The sequence below is a fragment of the Cervus canadensis genome, chromosome 6, assembly GCF_019320065.1.
Source record: "Cervus canadensis isolate Bull #8, Minnesota chromosome 6, ASM1932006v1, whole genome shotgun sequence".
NCBI classification, from domain to species: Eukaryota; Metazoa; Chordata; class Mammalia; order Artiodactyla; family Cervidae; genus Cervus; species Cervus canadensis.
Genome location: NC_057391.1, coordinates 22,173,071 through 22,189,998, shown reverse-complemented (window position 1 = coordinate 22,189,998; position 16,928 = coordinate 22,173,071). Strand labels below are relative to the sequence as shown.

The 16,928-nt window shown below is 39.1% G+C and overlaps 2 gene segments (V, D, J or C); both read right to left on the bottom strand.

The window, feature by feature from the left end:
• The window catches only part of LOC122444204, a 118,220-nt gene that overhangs the window by 55,078 nt on the left and 46,214 nt on the right, over positions 1-16,928 (bottom strand).
• On the bottom strand, positions 13,807-15,708 carry LOC122443237. The segment is given in 2 exon segments: positions 13,807-15,387; positions 15,589-15,708. Coding segments are annotated over 2 exon segments (546 nt in total).

Genomic DNA, 16,928 nt, shown 5'->3' with positions numbered 1-16,928 from the left:
AATGCGAAAAAGCAAAATGGCTGTTTGAGGAGGACTTACAATTAGTTGTGAAAAGAAGGGAAATGAAGAGGAAAGGAGAAAAGGAAAGATATACCCATTTGAATGCAAAGTTCCAAAGAATAGCAAGGAGAGATAAGAAAGCCTTCCTCAGTGATCAGTACAAAGAAATAGAGGAAAACAATAAAATGGGAAAGACTAGAGACCTCTTCAAGAAAATTAACGATACCAAGGGTACATTTCATGCCAAGATGGGCTGGAAAAGGACAGAAATGGTAGGGACCTAACAGAAGCAGAAGATATTAAGAAGAGGTGGCAAGAATACACAGAAGAATTGTACAAAAAAGATCTTCACAACCCAGATAATCATGATGGTGTGATCACTCACCTAGAGCAGACATCCTGGAATGTGAAGTCAGGTGGGCCTTAGGAAGCATCACTACAAACAAAGCTAGTGGAGGTGATGGAATTTCAGTTGATCCATTTGAAATCCTAAAAGATGATGCTGGGAAGGTGCTGCACTCAATATGTCAACAAATTTGGAAAAGTCAGCAATGGCCACAGGACTGGAAAAGCTCAGTTTTCATTGTAATCCCAAAGAAAGGCAATGCCAAAGAATGCTCAAACTATAGCACAATTGCACTCATCTCACATGCTAGTAAAGTAATGCTTAAACTTCTCTAAGCCAGGCTTCAGCAATACGGGAACCATGAACTTCCAGATGTTCAAGCTGGTTTTAGAAAAGGCAGAGGAACCAGAGATCAAAATGCCAACATGCTCTGGATCATTGAAAAAGCAAGAGCGTTCCAGAAAAACATCTATGTCTGCTTTATTGACTATGCCAAAGCCTTTGATTGTGTGGATCACAATAAACTGTGGAAAATTCTAAAAGAGATGGGCATACCAGACCATCTGAGGAGCCTCTTGAGAAACCTGTATGCAGGTCAGGAAGCAACAGTTAGAACTGGACATGGAAAAACAGACTGGTTCCAAATAGGAAAAGGATTACATCAAGGCTGCATAATGTCACCCTGCATATTTAACTTATATGCAGAGTACATCATGAGAAACACTGGGCTGGAAGAAACACAAGGTGGAATCTAGATTGCTGGGAGAAATATCTAAATGCAGATGACACCACCTTTATGGCAGAAAGTGAAGAAGAACTAAAGAGCCTCTTGATGAAAGTGAAAGAAGAGAGCGAAAAAGTTGGCTTAAAGCTCAACATTCAGAAAACTAAGATCATGGCATCCAGTCCCATCACTTCATAGCAAATAGATGGGGAAACAGTGGAAACAGTGGCTGACTTTACTTTTCTTGGCTCCAAAATCACTGCAATTGGTGATTGCAGCCATGAAATAAAAAGATGGTTACTCCTTGGAAGGAAAGTTATGACCAACCTAGACAACATATTAAAAAGCAGAGACATTACTTTGTCAACAAAGGTCTGACTAGTTGAGGCTAAGGTTTTTCCAGTGGTCATGTATGGATGTGAGAGTTGCATGATAAAGAAAGCTGAGCACTGAAGAATTGATGCTTTTGAACTGTGGTGTTGGAGAAGACTCTTGAGAGTCCCTTGAACTGCAAGGAGATCCAACCAGTCCATCCTAAAGGAGATCAGTCCTGGGTGTCCATTGGAAGGACTGATGTTGAAGCCGAAACTCCAATATTTTGGCCACCCGATGCGAAGAGCTGACTCATTTGAAAAGATGCTGATGCTGGGAAAGATTGAGGGCAGGAGGAGAAGGGGACAACAGAGGATGATGTGGTTGGATGGCATCACCAACTCAATGGACATGAGTTTGGGTAAACTCCAGAAGTTGGAGATGGAAGGGAGGCCTGGCGTGCTGCAGTTCATGGGGTCGCAGAGTCTGACATGACTGAGCAACTGAACTGAACTGAACACGAATCATAATTTTCCTGTTGTCCTTATCAGAAAGTTTTGTTCTTCAAAGAGGCAATGATGAATTCTTAGTTAACAAGGAATGAAGTTAACTAGTTAAGCTATTACGGTGGCTTTGTAGTGCCTCAACTTAACTATCTGGAAATCTGTTTCCCAGAACTTGTTTCCCTGTATTGTTCTCATTTATGGTTGGCCGTGAAAGAGGTCTGCGTAAGATTTGGAAGGTACTTTTGATGCAGTAGCCATGTTTCTATTTCCACAGGTTGGTGCAGGGCTCCAGGGACTATGGCAACTCATAATGTTGCTGCTGATCAGGTAGTTCAATTTATTGTTGACTCACAACTCCTTGACCTTCCACCAGATCTCTTACTCATGTTATCTTTGTCTTTGACTAAGTATGCTTGTAGCATGATGGCAAATGACATTCACTTCTCCTAAAGGTCACCCAGTACATTGAGCCTAAAGGAGGTAAGAGAATAATACAAGGTTTGGTGTATCTTGTGGGTTCCATTGTCCTCATATATTTCCATACATGCCACAGTTTGTCCATGCTTTTGTCCACATCCAACTTTCCTTCACAAATGTTATTCTGGTTGACTTTCAGTGAATTCAGACACAACACCAAATACAAATATAACATTTTTCATCTGTATTTAGTGTTGGAATACAAATGGAACAGACTCTTCCACTGGCTCTAGCCCCTGTCAGTGAATAATCCTTATCAGTTCAGTCGCTCAGTGGTGTCTGACTCTTTGTCACCCCATGGACTGCAGCACACCAGGCCTCCCTGTCCATCACCAACTCCCAGAGCTTGCTCACACTCATGTCCATCGAGTCAGTGATACCATCCAACCATCTCATCCTCTGTGATCCCCTTCTCCTGTCTTCAATCTTTCCCAGTACCAGGGTCTTTTCCAATGAGTCAACTGTTCGCATCAGGTGTCCAAAGTATTGGAGTTTCAGCTTCAACATCAGTCTTTCCAATGAATATTCAGGACTGATCTCCTTTAGGATTGACTGGTTTGATCTCCTTTCAGTCCAAGGGACTCTCCCCAGGTCTCCTGCATTGCAGGTGGATACTTTACCAGCTGAGCCACAAGAGAAGTGGAATAATCCTTATAACTAATCTCTTACTCTACATCACTGGTAGTTCTCCTTCTCTGAATATGCCCTGACACGATCTAAGAGGAAAGGGCTATGTAATAAGTCGCTTCCGTTGTGTCCTACTCTTTGCAACCCTATGGACTGTAACCCACCAAGCTCCTCTGTCCAAGGGATTCTCCAGGCAAGAATACTGGAGTGGGTTGCCATGCCCTTCTCTAGTGGAACTTCCCTAACCAGGGATCAAATCTGTGTCTCTTACATCTCCTGCATTGGCAGGTGAGTTCTTTACCCCTAATGTCTGTGAAGCCCTAAAAGGAAAGAACTAAGGAAATGATTTTTATGACAATTTCAGATACTATATCAAGATTTGTGATGTGAGAATCTTTAGGTGAAAGTGTCATTTTTTATCATTATGGGGCAAGTTTTCAAATTTAGACAACTTTACACATGTTCTGTATAGTTGATTTAAAGTCAAAAATTCAAGAGGAGAATGTACCAGTAGAAAGTTACTCTGGACACCTGCTTCCATACAACACGGATGGAGCTTATATTTAAAATTAAATCTTCTGATCCAGACCACAGATGAAGCAACCACAGGACTACCATTTGTTGTCTGGGATCTGCAGGTGTGTATTTCAGGTAGGGTCCTACAGCAGAGAGGCTTTCTCTTATTAAGCTTGGGGGTTTTTGTTCAGCTTTTCCTATTGCTTCAAGCACTGTGAGTTCCCAGAGAGCACAGAAGTACTTTGCAGAATCTTCCAATTGTAAGGTTGAAATAGTGAGGCTGGATGATTTACGTGATCTCTCAAAATTTATAGAGTAATGGCCACCCCTTGTAAGGAAAATCATCTCTCCACTGGGAAGTTCCTTGTACCAAAAAATGCTGTAACTGCTCTGACTTGTTTCATACCGACAATTCAGGGTAACTGACTCCTCAACTCGACTGGATATGTCTGGCTGGTCTTGAATAACATTCTGGGCTACACTGGATTCTGTGGGGAAAATCAGAAAACAGAGATGAAACAGTGAATAAAATAATGTAGGAATTAGACTCATTTAGGACCACTGTCCCCCAAATCAAATTGAAATCATAAGATGCTTGCTTTTCTCCAGTCCTCCTTCCCTCCCCAAGTCCCTGTGAATCACCACGTGCCTGTGTGCAGTCCTTTCACCCTGAACACGCACACCCATGTTTGGGAGCATCCCTACCAGAGAAGGTGAAGGCCAGGAACACCCAGAGGAGACTGGAGAGCGACATGAGGCATGGATTCCCCTGCACAATTGTGCTCAGTTTTGCCTCAAGCTGAGAGTGTCTTTGTGCTCCTGGCAGCACATATACATATTACCTCAGGTCCTGTGTGACTCCTTCAAACAGGAAGTGGGATTTGTCATTTACATATGTCATGTGGTCTGTGCACAGGTGGGAAAAAAAGTCTGGCTCACCACAAACTTTTACTTTCTCAATTTTTCTTTCACTGGTAATTAAGTCAGGCTGATCCTGAAAGGGGGCGTCACAAAAGCAATTAGTAATAAAGGTTTGAGCTGAGGGGAACTGAGGAACAAACTAGGTGACATTCACTGATAATTATTCAACACATTAATTTTGCCATCTCATTTAAAACAACATTTGTTTTTTTGTTTTTGAACTTTTCATTAGAGTATAGTTGATTTACAGTGTTGTGTTAGCTTCTGCTGTACAGCACAATGAAATATCCGTCAACAGAGGAGTGGATGGAATATGTGTATAATGAAATTGTTACCGTTGTTGTTTAGTTGCTAAGTCATGTCTGCCTGTTTTTCAACCCCATGGACTGTAGCCCTCCAGACTGCTCTGTCCATGGGATTTCCCAGGCAAGAATACTGGAGTCGGGTACCATGTCCTTCTCCAGCGGTTCTTCCTGACCCGGGGGTCAAACCCATGTCTCCTGCTTGGCAAATGCATTCTTTACTGCCGGGCCACCAGGGAAACCCATGATGAAATCATTCAGCTATTAAAAAAAAAAGAATAAAATAATGCCATTTGCTGCAACATGAACAGATCTAAAATAAAATTTAGTATAAGCTACGAACCCTTCTTGTACTCTACTTACTAGTCATTTATTTAGCCTACAGTTATATTGCTCCATCCAAAATCTAAGTACTTTATTTAAGAACTCACAGATCTTTGGTCTTCTTGGTGAAATGTAGTCTTATCCAAAATTTTTAATGTATTTTTTTCTGGGTTTTAGGGCTCTACTTAGTTTTTTCAATATGTAAAATTACTTTGACATCAAATGATAACAAAAAATCAGTCCTTCTGACTTTAAGAGTCTATCCTATTGATTGTGTTTATATGAATTTATGACAGGAATAAAATAATTATACTTTTGAAACCTGATATTCAGTCTTATTTATTAGATTTTGAGAAGGATCAGAATATTCAGTCTCATTGCCCCCACAAGTAGAATTGTACTTATTAGATCATCAGTGTCTTGGAATTGTCCTCATGTCACATTTTCTATCCCACTGGCCCAAATTGTTCAGTCTCACTAGTTAGTTGCTTATTATTTTTTCTTCTTGCAAAATATACTTTACATAAGCATGCTGGACCTTTCTGTACCACAGTATTACAATGCACTCCAACAAAACTTAGTATCTACAAGCAGTATCTACACCATAGATGGTGATGCATGAAGTTTTGTAAACTGTTACATGTTCATTGAAGGCAGGAGGAGACAGGGATGACAGAGGATGAGATGGTTGGATGGCATTACCAACTCAAGGGACGTGAGTTTGCATAAGCTCGGGGAGCTGGTGATAGATAGGGAAACCTGGCAAGCTACAGTCCATTGGGTCACAAAGGGTCAGAAACAACTGAGCGACTGAACTGAACTGAACTGAACTGACACTTTCATTTAGAATATAGCTGTCAATCTTCCATTTGGTTTCATCATTTTAATGGATGAATTAATAAAAAGAATAAAATACATATAGATAATAGAAAAGAAAGTACAGACAAGGTCTTTGAAACAGTGTCAGTTCCTTGGTTTTAAGCTCCTTGAGTGGTGTCGTTAATGACTGATACACAGAGGAGAGTGCAGATTTAGTTGAGACGTCTTCTCCTCTGTCCCGTTTCACCTCTGAGTGCTGTCAGGCAGCTGATGCCTTGGTTTGCTTGTATCTTCAAAGAAGAGATCATGAATGCTCACAGCAGCCTGGGCAGCAGCATGAGATTGTACATGTAGCATATATATTTATATATAACAATTATATACATTATATATACCAGAAAGTTGATATTGATAAAAGATTTTAAAATACAAATGATAATCTGATACATTAGTTTTATATGCACTTTTTTATGCATAGCTCTATGAAATTTTATCACAGGTGTAGGTTTTTGTACCATTACAGAAATCATGATACAGAATTGTTCCATCTCTAGAGAAAGCGATTTTCATACTATCTCCACCCCTGCAACTCGTGATAACCCCCAGAAACTACTGATCTTTTGGTCTCTATATTTTGTCCTTTTGAGAATACTGTAAAAGTAAACTCATACATTATGTATGCAATTGTAATAATATAGTGTGTAAGCATGTACCATGTAGTCTTCCAAGACACTTTTTTTCACTCACCATTGAGATCCATCTAGGCTATTGCATGTATCAATAGTGTATTTCTTCTAATCACTACAGACTGTCCCCAGCTTATGATGGACCAACTTAGGATTTTTGACTTTATGGTTATGAGAAAGGTGTATATGCATTCACTAGAAACCATACTTTGTATTTTCAATTTCTATCTTTCCCCATGCTGGTGACATGCTGCATGATGTTCTCTAATGACTCTGAACAGCAACAACAAGCTGAGCTCTCCATCAGCCCTGGGATCATGAGGGTGAACAACGGATATACCTACAACCATTCTGCACTCATACAACCACTCTGTTTTTCACTTTCAGTACAACAACTTAAGGTTAGACTAGGCTAAACTCTGATTCCCAATGCTTCTTATATTCATTTTCTACTTATGATATTTTCAACTTAAATTGGTTTATTGAGACTTAACCCTATTTCAAGTTGAGGTAGATCTATAAGTAATAGTTTATTGTGTAGGTGTACCACAGCATGTTTATCTATTCACACAATGAAGAACATTTGGCTGGTTTCCAACTTTTGGCCATCACAAATACAGCTGCCATGAATATTCATATACAGATTTTTGTGTGAACATGTTTTTCATTTCTCAAGTATAGACGCTCATAAAGGAGTATCATTGCTGAGTTGTACGGTGAGTGAATATTTAAGTTTATGTGGAACTGCTAAACTGTCTTCCAGAATGACGGTACCATTTTCCCACCAGCAGTGTATGAGTAATCCAGTTTCTCTATATCATTGCCAGAACTTGTTATCAGTATTGTTCATTTTAGCCATTAAGAAAGATGTGGACTGGTATCTCACTGTGGCTTTAATTTCCATTTCCCTGATGGTTAATGATGTTGAACATCTGTTTACATGCTTATTTACATGCTTATTTCCCTAATACAAAGTTCTTGCATGAAGTGTCTGGATGAACCTTTTGTTCCTTTTTCAGTTAGATTGCTTGTTTTCTTCCTGAGAATACATTGTATTCTGAATACCATCCTTTGATGAAAATACATTGTGAAAATATTTCCTGCCATTTTGTGGTTTGTCTTTTCCATTCTTTTAATGGTATCTTTCACAGAGGAAGCATTTTTAATTTTGATGAAATAGTTTATTTATAAATTTACAGATTGTGATTTCAGTGTCATGACAAAAATCATTTTGTCTAACAATTGGTCCTGAAGATTTTCTTTTTTTCAAAAAGGTTCATAGTTTTATATTTCACACATGGAGGTATGGTCCATTTTGAGATTCTCCTTAAATTTTTGTATAAGGTGTGAGGTTTAGGCCAAGTTTCAGCTACTTGCCTATGAACATATCCAGTTGTCCCCAAACCATTTGCTTCTATCATTCCTCCATTGAACTGTCATTGTACCTTTGCCAAAAAGTCAGATTTCCCAACTTTCCCCACATCCCCACTTGAGATAACTCAGTAACATATACTTGTTAATGAATTTTATGATCCTTTTTGTATTTTTTATTATACTTTTTATTTTATATTGGAGTATAGCCAATTAATGCTGTAATAGTTTCAGGTGGACACCAGAGGGAGTCTATCTGATTAAACTGTTGTGTCTGTTATTGCTTACTTTTCATTCCTTATATTTATAGTTTGTGCTTTCTCTTTCTTCCCCATGATAATTTTACCAAGGAATGTATATTTTATTAATCATTTTAGCAAAATTAACTTGGTATCTCATAGTTATTTCTATCATTTTCTTTGTATTTTACCAATTTGACATTTTTTATTATGTTCTTGCTTCAGTTTACATTAGTTGTAATTTTTCTTCTTTTTTTTTTGTTGAAAGCTTACATAATTGTTTTCTCAGCCTTTTTTCTTTAGCAATAAAAGTATTTAAAAAGGTAAATCTCTCCTATGTAAAATATTAACTGTATCTCATAAATATTTGTATGTATGCGTTCTCACAATATTTTCTTTCAAAATATTTTCTTATAGCCCACTAATTGTTTCTTTAACCTATGGGGTTTTTTTAAGTTTAATGCCTAAGTTGCAAATATTTGGGAGTTTCTAAAGATATCTTCTTGCTATTGATTTTCTAAGTCAATTCCAATTTTGATCAAAGAATAAATTCTATACAATTTCAGTTTTCTTAAATGTATTAAGACTTTTCATGCACAAACCAGTGTGTGTGTGTGTTTATCTACATGGCAGGGTGTGTCTGGGGCCTCGGCTGCAGATCTGGGCACAGGCTGCAGGTGCCCGGGGAGCACTCTGCACTTGCTGCAGAAGTAGGTGCTGCGTCTCCAGGTTGGGAAGCTGTGATGTGCAGTGAGAGCTGTTTGGCACTGTACTGAGGAAAACTGTGAGCCTTCCATCTTCCTTTTTATTCATAACTGAACCTATGGCTATCAAGAATGCAAGGCCTTTGCCAGGGTATTGACTGTGCCATGGGAAGTGTCAAATGCACTCCTCTCCTACAGTTCAGAATGGAAACCTCTCCTTCCTGGACTATCAAAGATTGAGGGCTCTGTTTCACCTGCTGTTGGTCACTTTTTTCCTTCTCTTGTCCACCCACTCCTGTTTACAGAGATAAAAAGCCATTAGGTCCACAAATTAATATTTGCTTCTTAAAGTTCCTATCTGCATGAATTTGTCCATTCCCCAGTTTTCTCATTCCCCCTAATTAATGAGATATCTTAGTTTTTGTCCACCACAACCCACAGTCTAATTGAAACCACAGAAGTAAAAATGATGCTCCCAGAATCTTGTCCATTATTCTTGGCACCAAAGGTCAGTGATAACTCACCTTCCTCTTCTGGTCTTCTCAACCAGCTAGAACTCTGACTTTAAGTTCACATCTGCTTTAATGATTTCAACAGACTCATCCTCTTACAAGTGCTTTCACTTAAACCTATCTCTATCAAGGAAAGCTTTCCCCATATTGAGACTAGAATTGCTGTAAATTAATTTCATTGGGAATCAGAAATACTCTGCTTACACATGGGTAAAGAGTAGGTTAGAATTTCTCTCCTGCTCTCCATCTCTTCTTTTTCTTAACACCTCCTAGAAAAACTCATATATCAGGACAGCATGATATGTTAATGGAGATTACATTATTTTACAATGGAAAAGAGAGAGAATCCCATGAAGTTACAAATTAGTGTGCAGAGGGATAGTTCTTTTTTTTATTATAAATATTAATTAAAGTCCATTGAAGATACACAGAACCATAATATATATCATGACAAGATAAAGTCATGGATCTGAACAGAGGGACAGAACTTCAATTTTGACACAAATTTTCAGATGTGTCCACATTTTACACGACCCTAAAAAAATGACAGAAAACCAATCAAGTTCAATTTACTTTTCCTAAAATATAAATTAGGCAAATGGAATATTTCCAAGGTGATCATGGATCCTGACATTAGGGTTGCTCAGAACACTTTTGACAAGGGTTGAAGTATAAAAAGTGAGTTTTAAATTATGAATCTGTACAGATTTAAGACATCTGCATACTCTGTCTCTTCCTTCACACACATCGGTATCACAGATGTCCCTCAGCTTCTGATGTCATTAAGATCACATGACCATTTCTGCTGATATTTTATCAGAGAGAGAATAAAACAATCCACCACCTGTGGATGGTAAAGATGATTCTGGAAAATATAGTGAATAAGAGGAGCAATATCAAGGATCAAAGAGTAAGAGGTCTGAAAGAAAGGTTGGGGAAGAAATACCCAGGGTCAGGAGAGAAACACAGGTTTGTGAGTAAAAAATGTCCTTCATCACTTAGGGAGCAGAGAAGTGTGAAGATTAAAGTGGATAGTGCTGGGACAGTGGCTATATTAGACATTGTTGGTACCTTGCTCAAATTTTCTCAGAAACCTCATCTGTGCTCAGTCCCCAAGTTCTTTGTGTCTTGCTGCCAGCAGCTTAGATAATAACTGATTTCTGGAACTATCCAATTCTTTTGTCTAAGTGGTACAGTATAGTCTGATATGTGCTCTAGTGCTCCCCACAGAATCAGGCAGACAGAACAGCAGGAACATCTGAAATCTTCCTCTTGTTTGGCCTTTTCCTTTTCCCTAGTCAGTGGACTTCCCAGGCGGTGCTGGTGGTAAAGAAGCTGCCTGCGAAGGCAGGAGACCTGAGACTCCAGTTCGATCCCTGGGTCAGAAAGATCCCCTGGAGGAGGAAATGGCAACCCAGTCCAGTATTCTTGCCCGGAAAATCCCACGGGCAGAGGAAGCTGGTGGATCTTCCTCTCGAGGTGTGAGTCTGAGGAAGAGGACCCAAGGCAGAGAGTATTTAAATAGCTTGTCCATTATTTTCATTAATGAAAAATTATACTACTTCTCATAACTATGCTATCTTTGATACACTAATATTAGATATTATAAAAACCAACACTAATGATGCCTTCTGTTGAAGAGTTAAAACTTAGTAGTTATGACTGTTAATCTTTATACTATGAATAATAGCTCTAAGTACAAATAGTGTTTCAGAAAAGATATGATATTCCTGTTTTTCAATATTAATACTCTCAGAAAACATGATTGTGTTAATATGGAGATCCATGGTAGAATTATATTTGTGGCATGTTTAGGCTAAAGACAAGAAGACAACTTTTTTTGTCAATGGAGAAAGCCAATGAGTCTCAAAGAAAAGCTCAAATTTTGATTATATTCTGTCTAATCCTATTCTATTTGTGCTAATAATGTAAATAGCAGACTGTACCTTCCAGAATGACTTTGTGAGTTGATTTATGGATACTCTCCCCAACAAAATAGTTAAAATAGATGAAAATTATTTTTAAGAAACTAAACCACTGGACATAGTCTTTAGGTTATAGAGCATATAAAAAGGGTAATAGAGACACATTTAGTCATAAAATCTACTAACTCTCCATGATAGCAGAAAGAATCTGTGGCAATTGTACCATGACCCACTCCCCGCCCCCAGCTCAAGTTGATGGAAGTTCTACTCAAGGTGGACATAACCAAGGACACAAGTCTCCTCCTCCCTCCAGTCCACAGTGCAGGGTTATCGTATCTCCTACAGAGGGGCTGACTGCTGTCCTTCCTTACCTCCCCCAGGCCTGTGTTACAGAAACTGTGCTACAAACAAGAAAAGCTGACAGCTCTATGGCCACTTCTCACCTCACTTACAGCACAGAAGTTCTATGTCAGGCATGGTGGACTGAGAATACTGGGTCCTCTCGCTCTCATCCCAGCTCATAGAGTGGTGATTTCATGCTGGCAAAGGCAAGCCAAGAAGACAAGAGGCTACTGCTCCCTTCCATCACGCTTCTCATAACACAGGGATGTCACTCTGAGACAAGCAGCCAACTGTCCCTTATTACAGGTCCAGAGCAGTGGCTCAGTTGTTGTGCCCATTGGAGAGAAGCAGCTGTAAAAACAGAGGCCTCCCTTTGAGATGACTTTATTTGAAACCATCATTGGGAAGCCCAAGTTTAAGGGTGCTGTTGGAAACAATGGAGATGCTTATGGTAAACAATTAAGAGGAGGCTGGCAACTCAAAGAGAGCAACAAGCTAATTCATAGACAACAACTTAAAATCTTAACAGAAAGTACAGGAAAGGGGATAGATAGCAAAAGTCCTCTCTGGTCAGAAGACCTCAAAGAAAAGTTTCAAAGGCTGTCTCTGCAAATAGGCTTGATTTAATTAGATGAGTCCTGGGGACAATTTTTGGCTTCATAGCATTTTTGGAAAAAATCAGCCAGAAATTAGTGGAGTCTATTGCTTAGGTGCCAAAGAATTGATGCTTTTGAACTGTGGTGTTGGAGAAGACTCTTGAGAGTCCCTTGGACTGCAAGGAGATCCAACCAGCCCATCCTAAAGGAGGTCAGTCCTGGGTGTTCATTGGAAGGACTGATGCTGAAGCTGAAACTCCAATACTTTGGCCACCTCATGCGAAGAGTTGACTCATTGGAAAAGACCCTGATGCTGGGAGGGATTGGGGGCAGGAGGAGAAGGGGACGACAGAGGATGAGATGGCTGGCTGGCGTCACTGACTCAATGGACATGAGTTTGAGTAAACTCTGGGAGTTGGTGATGGACAGAGAGGCCTGGTGTGCTGCGATTCATGGGGTCGCAGAGAGTAGGACACGACTGAGCCACTGAACTGAACTGAACTGAATACAAACAGAAGCAAATAGTCTAGCATAGAAATTAGAGAAAAAGACTGTTAAAGAGCCTTGCTGACCCACTACTGCATCAGGATGTCTGAGAATGTACCCAAGACTATATCCTTTGAGGAACAACATCATAGGCTGTACACTATGGGAAAAATTAGCTTACCTGAAATAATCAAGTCACTAGACAAATAAACAAGCAGATAACAGCAAGTGCAAGAGGGGTGGAAAACAGATAGTCAGAGTAGCTGTAATAAATGTGGTAGCCTGAAAAAGGACTCCCAAAGTTATTCAAGTCCTAATGCCTGGAACCTAAAAATATGACTGTAAAAGCGATACATTTCTGGACACATACAGTCTTCCAAGACGGAATGTGAAAGAAAAAGAAAATTTGAACAGACCAATTACTAGTAATTAAGTTGAGCCGGTAATCAAAAAATTCCTGAGAAACAGAAATCCAGGGCCATATGCTTCAAGAAGAAATTCAACTGAATATTTAAAGAAAAATTAGTACACACCCTTTGCAAATTTATTCCTAAAAATCAAAGATGAGGAAATGCTCTCACTCTCATTCTCTGAGGCCTACAATATCCTGATACCAAAATCAGACAAAGATTCTACAAAAAAGAAAATTCAGGTCAATATTTCTGATGAATATAGATGCAAAAATTCTTAACAAAATAGTAGCACACTGAATTCAACAAAACTTGAATCATGCATCATGACCAAGAGATTTATTTCATGTGTGCAACGATGGTTCACTATCCACAAATGAAGCAAAGTGATATACCAGGTTAGCAGAATAAAGGATAAAAATTACACGACTATGTCAATAGATGCAGAAAAAGATTTTGACAAGATTTAACATTCATGATAAAAACTGTCAACATATTTGGTATAAAGAGAGCATGCCTCGAAATAATAGACCATTTGTTAAAAATCTACAGCTGACATCAAATAAATGGTAAAAGACTTAATCTGTTTCTCCAAGATCAGTAACAAGACAAGGATGCAACTCTCACCATTTCTACTTAACACAGTACTGGAAGTCCTAGTCTCAGTAATTAAATGGGAAAAAGAAATAATTGGCATCCAAGTTGAAAAGAAAGAGGTAAACTGTCTCTAATTACAGACAGCATGATACTCTACATAGAAAATTGTAAAGATGCCACCAAAAAAACTAATAAAAACAATCAACAAAGTTGATTACAAGATAAAGTTGCAGGATACAAGATTAATATACAGCAATCTGTTGCATTTCTATATACCAATAATAACTATCAGAAAGAGAATTTAAGAAAGCAATCCAATTTCTAGTTGAATCAAAAAGAATAAAAAGTACCTAGGAATAAATTTAACCAATGAGGTGAAAAACCTGTTCTCTGAAAACTGTAAGACATTGTTGAAAAGAATTTAAGACAATGTAAATTGAAAAAGGAAGCTGAGAGGGCTGCAGTAAACAAGACTCCATGGCTTTTCATTGGCTGAGTCCTTGCCAGGAAATAAGAGGTGTCCTCATCTTCCTTTACCCTCCACTATGTCCACAGGTCATGAGAGCTCCCCGTGTCTCCCAACTCTATTTAACTGAGATTTCTGTTTAATATTTTTTATACCTTATAGGACAGAGACAGAAAGATATTTGACTCCAAAAGAGGAAGGAGCTATGGTGAGGGAAGCAAGAAGTTCTAGCGATTCAAGAAGGAGTCATGAACCAAAGAATTTAGTCAGCTTTCAAAAGCTAAAAAAGGCAAGGAAATGGATTATCCCTTGGATCTCAAGAAGCAATCAACTCTTCTAAGACCTTGACTATGGAAATAGATTTAAGATTTCTTGCATCCAGAATAATTTTCTTCTAAGTTATCAAGCTCATATTAAACACTGAGTAAGGTTTATTGTTGTTGCTCACTTTGCTGTACTCATAGGATGGGATGATGCAAGTGTCTTTTGGGACACATTCTGGTGAGGCAGATCTGAACATTCTTGAGACAGCTAACTAATCGGGATAACAACTTTATTGGAGTTATTTTTTTCCTCTGAATTCTTCTCACTTTTTACCACTTTTGAGATCAGCATACTGTGGTTGAATATTTATTTTATTTTTGTCCCCTTATCAGCTATTCTGCTAGTTCCAAGTTAGAAGTCTCTAGTGCCGAAGGAGATACAGATTGGGAAAGGGAGATAAAGACCAAAGTTCATAATCTGTAGGCGGAAAGTGTCTGTGATTAAACTGTACCAGTGCAGGTAAGAAACAATCAGCTCTGCGAATGCCCTGTGGGGCCCACGGTGTGACTGGGGCTGGAGGAGGGGCTGAGCCCCGGAGGGTTCGTGTAGAGGCCGCAGGTGCCTGAGGAGCACCGTGCTGCGCAGCGCAGAAGTAAGTGCCTGAGTCTGTGGTCCGCGGAGAGGAAATGTACAGTGAGCTGCGGCGTTCTGCAGCGACTGTCGTGGCCTTTAATCTTCCTTCCTGCTTTGTCCCTGAAGGAATGTAAAACAGGTGGATAAGGCGGCCGCTGGGATTCTGAAGATACCAGTGTACATTGGTCGCAGAGGCAGAAAAATTACACCTCAGCACGTGGCTGGCTCCCTCCTGGAGACTCAGGGCTGCGGGACTCTGCTCCACATCCTCCCCTCGCACACCTGATGAAAACAGAAACAGTCACAGGAGAAGGTCACTGTAACTCTGACAAAACCTTGGAAGTGACCCCACACACACACACAACTCCCATAGATGATGAGAAGGATAGAAAGTCTACAGGACTTGGCAGTTCCTCTCCTTCCCTTAACAATACAGCAGCTGCTCAATCCTTCAGAAGCCCAGGTAAGGCAGCCCCAACTCACAGCAAATCTGGGCAAATAAAAGCCCCAGCACAGCGCCTGCTAGCCTCTTCATAATGCTTCCTCTTCTTATTGAGACATTTTCACTGTCAGATACTTCACTAAACCTTGAGGGAGGGAGTGTCATAAGCTGCTGTGGAAATGTTCCCGCTCCTGCAGCCAATCAGCTCACCCACCAAGTCCTGCTCAGGCCCTCACTTTGTGACAGGAAGCCCCGCCCTCCCACCTCAACCAATTCAGAATGGACTAGAGAGGAGTGGAGGGGAGTGAGAAATAGAAAGGTCATTACTTTACGACCTGAGGGGCATTTTCTAAGAATACTGCAGTGAAGCAGACTCTGATTTGGAATTTGTGGTGGATTTTAGGGAAGAGAAAACAAAAATTAATTATCTAGCCATAGTTTTAGTCTCAGATGGCATGGATGCAGGAGATTCTTGCATAATGAAATATTTTCTCAGTTCTCAGGATCCTTTTTTTTTTTTTTTTTTGGCATCTCCTGTGTACTCACCTGTGATTCTGAAGGGTGCTCACGAATCAGCACAGTATTCGTAACAGTCTTGGCTGGAACACTTTTCAGTATTGAACAGTTTCATTTTTAAATTATGTATATATACGTATTCTAGACTGAACTTACATAAAAAGTTATATCAATTTTAATCTCTAGATGGGCACTGAAATTTGAATTGTAAATTGTTTTATTTTTTATTAAAACATAATTTTTAAATAAAAATAAGTTTTAAATGTACTTATTTTGTTATTTTTTTAAATTAGAGGATAATTGCTTTACATTCTTGTGTTAATTTTGGCCATACAACAATGCGAATCAGTCATGGTTATATATATATATACATACCATCCTTCTTGAGCCTCCCTCCCCTTTTCCATACCAACCCTGTAGTTCCTCACAGACCACCAGTAGGGGCTCCACATGTTATATTGCACCTTACCACTAGCTATCTATTTTACACTAAATATATTTTAACTGTTGATTATTGTTATTTGTATTCTGCTTTTTACCTCTAGTAGGTTATTTTAAAGGAACAGTAAGTATTTTTTAAAACATGTGAAAATCAATTCTGTGCTTTTTCTCAGAGTCTATGATTAATAATGTTTCCCTATATATGGATTTAGAGGTAAATGGGATAGAAAATGAGGACTTGTATATTTTCACTGAAGTAAAACTGAAGTGATCTGCAGACTCAGGATCAGATGGACAGTTCGAAACGGTTGCAAATGTTGACTAAAGGAACTGTGAGAAACAGTGTAGAAAAATAAAAGTAATAATAATTATTATTGGCCACACAGTGGATATTAGAGAAATAGAATTAGAAGAGAGAAAAGAG